Source organism: Macrobrachium rosenbergii, chromosome 15, assembly GCF_040412425.1.
Source record: "Macrobrachium rosenbergii isolate ZJJX-2024 chromosome 15, ASM4041242v1, whole genome shotgun sequence".
Taxonomy (NCBI): Eukaryota; Metazoa; Arthropoda; class Malacostraca; order Decapoda; family Palaemonidae; genus Macrobrachium; species Macrobrachium rosenbergii.
Window position 1 is genome coordinate 27,911,148 of NC_089755.1, and position 3,678 is coordinate 27,914,825.

A 3,678-nucleotide genomic window follows, 5' to 3' on the forward strand; every position below is an offset into this window, starting at 1 on the left:
CTCAGCATCCACAAAATGACTCGACTTCTGCTCAGCATCCACCAAAATGAATCGACTTCTGCTCAGCATCCACCAAAATGAATCGACTTCTGCTCAGCATCCACCAAAATGAATCGACTTCTGCTCAGCATCCACCAAAATGAATCGACTTCTGCTCAGCATCCACCAAAATGAATCGACTTCTGCTCAGCATCCACCAAAATGAATCGACTTCTGCCCAGCATCCACCAAAATGAATCGACTTCTGCTCAGCATCCACCAAAATGAATCGACTTCTGCTCAGCATCCACCAAAATGAATCGACTTCTGCTCAGCATCCACCAAAATGAATCGACTTCTGCCCAGCATCCACCAAAATGAATCGACTTCTGCCCAGCATCCACCAAAATGAATCGACTTCTGCCCAGCATCCACCAAAATGAATCGACTTCTGCTCAGCATCCACCAAAATGAATCGACTTCTGCTCAGCATCCACCAAAATGAATCGACTTCTGCTCAGCATCCACCAAAATGAATCGACTTCTGCTCAGCATCCACCAAAATGAATCGACTTCTGCTCAGCATCCACCAAAATGAATCGACTTCTGCTCAGCATCCACCAAAATGAATCGACTTCTGCTCAGCATCCACCAAAATGAATCGACTTCTGCTCAGCATCCACCAAAATGAATCGACTTCTGCTCAGCATCCACCGAAATGAATCGACTTCTGCTCAGCATCCACCAAAATGAATCGACTTCTGCTCAGCATCCACCAAAATGAATCGACTTCTGCTCAGCATCCACCAAAATGAATCGACTTCTGCTCAGCATCCACCAAAATGAATCGACTTCTGCTCAGCATCCACCAAAATGAATCGACTTCTGCTCAGCATCCACCAAAATGAATCGACTTCTGCTCAGCATCCACCAAAATGAATCGACTTCTGCGCAGCATCCACCAAAATGAATCGACTTCTGCTCAGCATCCACCAAAATGAATCGACTTCTGCTCAACATCCACCAAAATGAATCGACTTCTGCTCAACATCCACCAAAATGAATCGACTTCTGCTCAGCATCCACCAAAATGAATCGACCTCTGCTCAGCATCCACCAAAATGACTCGACTTCTGCTCAGCATCCACCAAAATGAATCGACTTCTGCTCAGCATCCACCAAAATGAATCGACTTCTGCCCAGCATCCACCAAAATGAATCGACTTCTGCTCAGCATCCACCAAAATGAATCGACTTCTGCTCAGCATCCACCAAAATGACTCGACTTCTGCTCAGCATCCACGAAAATGACTCGACTTCTGCTCAGCATCCACCAAAATGACTCGACTTCTGCTCAGCATCCACCAAAATGACTCGACTTCTGCCCAGCATCCACCAAAATGACTCGACTTCTGCCCAGCATCCACCAAAATGACTCGACTTCTGCCCAGCATCCACCAAAATGACTCGACTTCTGCCCAGCATCCACCAAAATGACTCGACTTCTGCTCAGCATCCACCAAAATGACTTGATTCCTTCTCAGCATCCACCTAAATTACTCTATTTCTTCTGGGCATCCACCAAAATGGCTCGATTTCTGCTTACCGTCTACCTAAATGACCAGCTTTCTGCTCTACATCCAACAAAATAACGCAATTTCTGCTAAGCGTCCACCAAAATTATTCGATTTCTTCTCAACGTCTTCCTTAATGACTCGCTCTCGCTCTCTGCTCAGCACCAACCAAAATGACTCGATTTCTCCACAGCATCCACGTAATTACTTGCTTCTGCTCAGCATACACCAAAATGACTCGGTTTCACCTCAGCATCCACATAAATAGCGCAATATCTGTTCCTCATTCAGCAAGACGACTCTTTCTCTACATAGCATCCACCTAAGTGACTCGATCCCTGCGCAACATTCACCGAAATGACGATTTCAACATCTACCTAAATGACTCTCATCCACCAAAACGACTATTCCTACATAGTATCCACTTAAGTGACTATCCCTGCACAACATTCACCGAAATGACTATATTTCTAGTCAACATCTACCTAAATGACTCGATTTCTGCTCTGCATCCACTTGAAGGACATGGTATCTGTTCAACATCCAAATACATGACTGGGTTTCTGCTCAAAATACAGTTAATGGCTCGATTTCTGCTCAGAATCCACCTAAATGACTCGATTTATGATCAACGTCCACCTGAATTACTATTTCTGCTCGACATTCATCTGACGGACAATTTCTTATCACCATCCACCTCACTGACTTACTTTCTCAACCTCCACATAGGCGACTCGATTTCAGCTCAGCGTACACTGAAAAAACTCGATTCATGCATTCAGCATCCACCTAAATGACTCGATTTCTGCTGGACATTCACCTAAATGACTATTTCTGATGAACATCAACCTGAATGACTCGATTTCTACTAAGTATCCACTTTACTGACTTGATTTCTGCTAACCATCCACCTACATGAGTCGGTTTCCGCTAAGCATCCAGCTAAATGACTCAACTTATGATCAGCACCCACTGGTTGACTTGGCTTCTGCTGATTGTTCGTGAGAAAGACTTGATTACTGCTCAGCGTATGCCTGAATGACTCGTTTTCTGCTCAGTATCCACCTAAATAATTCGATTTATGCTCAGTACCCATCTAAATTACTCGATTTCTGCTCAGCACAATTCCTAAGACATGTGTCACCAAGGAAGTAAAGTGTATGTATGTATGTATGTATGTATGTATGTATGTATGTATGTATATCATATTCAAATATATGTAGCACCTGTTTAAAAAAAAAAGCGTCAGCAATCCAGTCAATTTTACGAGCAAGCAATTAAAGTAATGGTCTCACAATAGCGTTATTGACAGAACCAATCGTTCTGCAACTTCAATGGGTTTAGTTCCTATTGCACAAAAGTGCATTTTATAGAAACTGCCTACAAATGTATAATATACATAGATAAATTTATTTATTTCTTTATTTATTCATTTATCTATTTATTTATTTACAAGGTATGAACAACGCTGGTTTACACAAGGATGAACCTGTGTGGATCAAAAGTAAAGTGACAAGTCTGGAAGTAAATGGAAAAAAGATGTATATGGATACACGTCCCAATAAAGAGCTTATGACACAATCTATGACGATGGTGAGGATAGAGAGCATCTGGATTTGAAGAAAGTAGCTGATTAAAAGTGCTTATGGTGGGAATGAAACATAACTTGGAATATATAGAAGAGAGTGACTGCTTTGGTGTAAAAGTGGATCTGAGACGAGGGTGTGTTAGGTCTGGAAAAGTGGGTAAAATTCAGAAGTTAGGAGTGAGAGGAAAGGATGTTTGTGAAGAAGGGCCTTAATGAACAGAAAGCGTGATATTGTGTGCAAGATAAGACGTATAATGGCTCAGTATGTATGTAGGTGTTTCACTTTGCTCCTGAAGCTCCGTATCTGTAAGTCTACGGAATAGCTAACGTTTTGGAAGTCTTCAACAACGGGATTCATCCAAGATACAGCAGTAAAAGCATGAATGTGGCAGCGGTTACTGTGCCGTTCTTTCTATGGAGAGCTCCTTCAGGAGAAAGAACCTAATGTGGAAAAAATTATATCTCTTTTGCTTATCCATATTATCCAGGAAAATCTGAAAATAATTAGTAGTTTTAATTAGGCTCTTTTCTAAGCCT

General features: G+C 42.0%; 1 protein-coding gene across 1 annotated transcript; it reads right to left on the reverse strand.

Annotated features, from left to right (window-relative positions):
- Positions 1–279: 279 nt before the first annotated feature.
- LOC136846298 (uncharacterized) lies at positions 280–1,464 on the reverse strand. Its single transcript, XM_067117101.1, has 7 exons — positions 1,359–1,464; positions 1,297–1,326; positions 1,235–1,264; positions 1,128–1,202; positions 708–740; positions 398–427; positions 280–365 (listed from the first exon to the last, which is right to left on the reverse strand). Exons 1-7 carry the CDS (start codon positions 1,462–1,464, stop codon positions 280–282), a joined length of 390 nt encoding a protein of 129 aa, XP_066973202.1.
- Between the last annotated feature and the right edge of the window lie 2,214 nt (positions 1,465–3,678).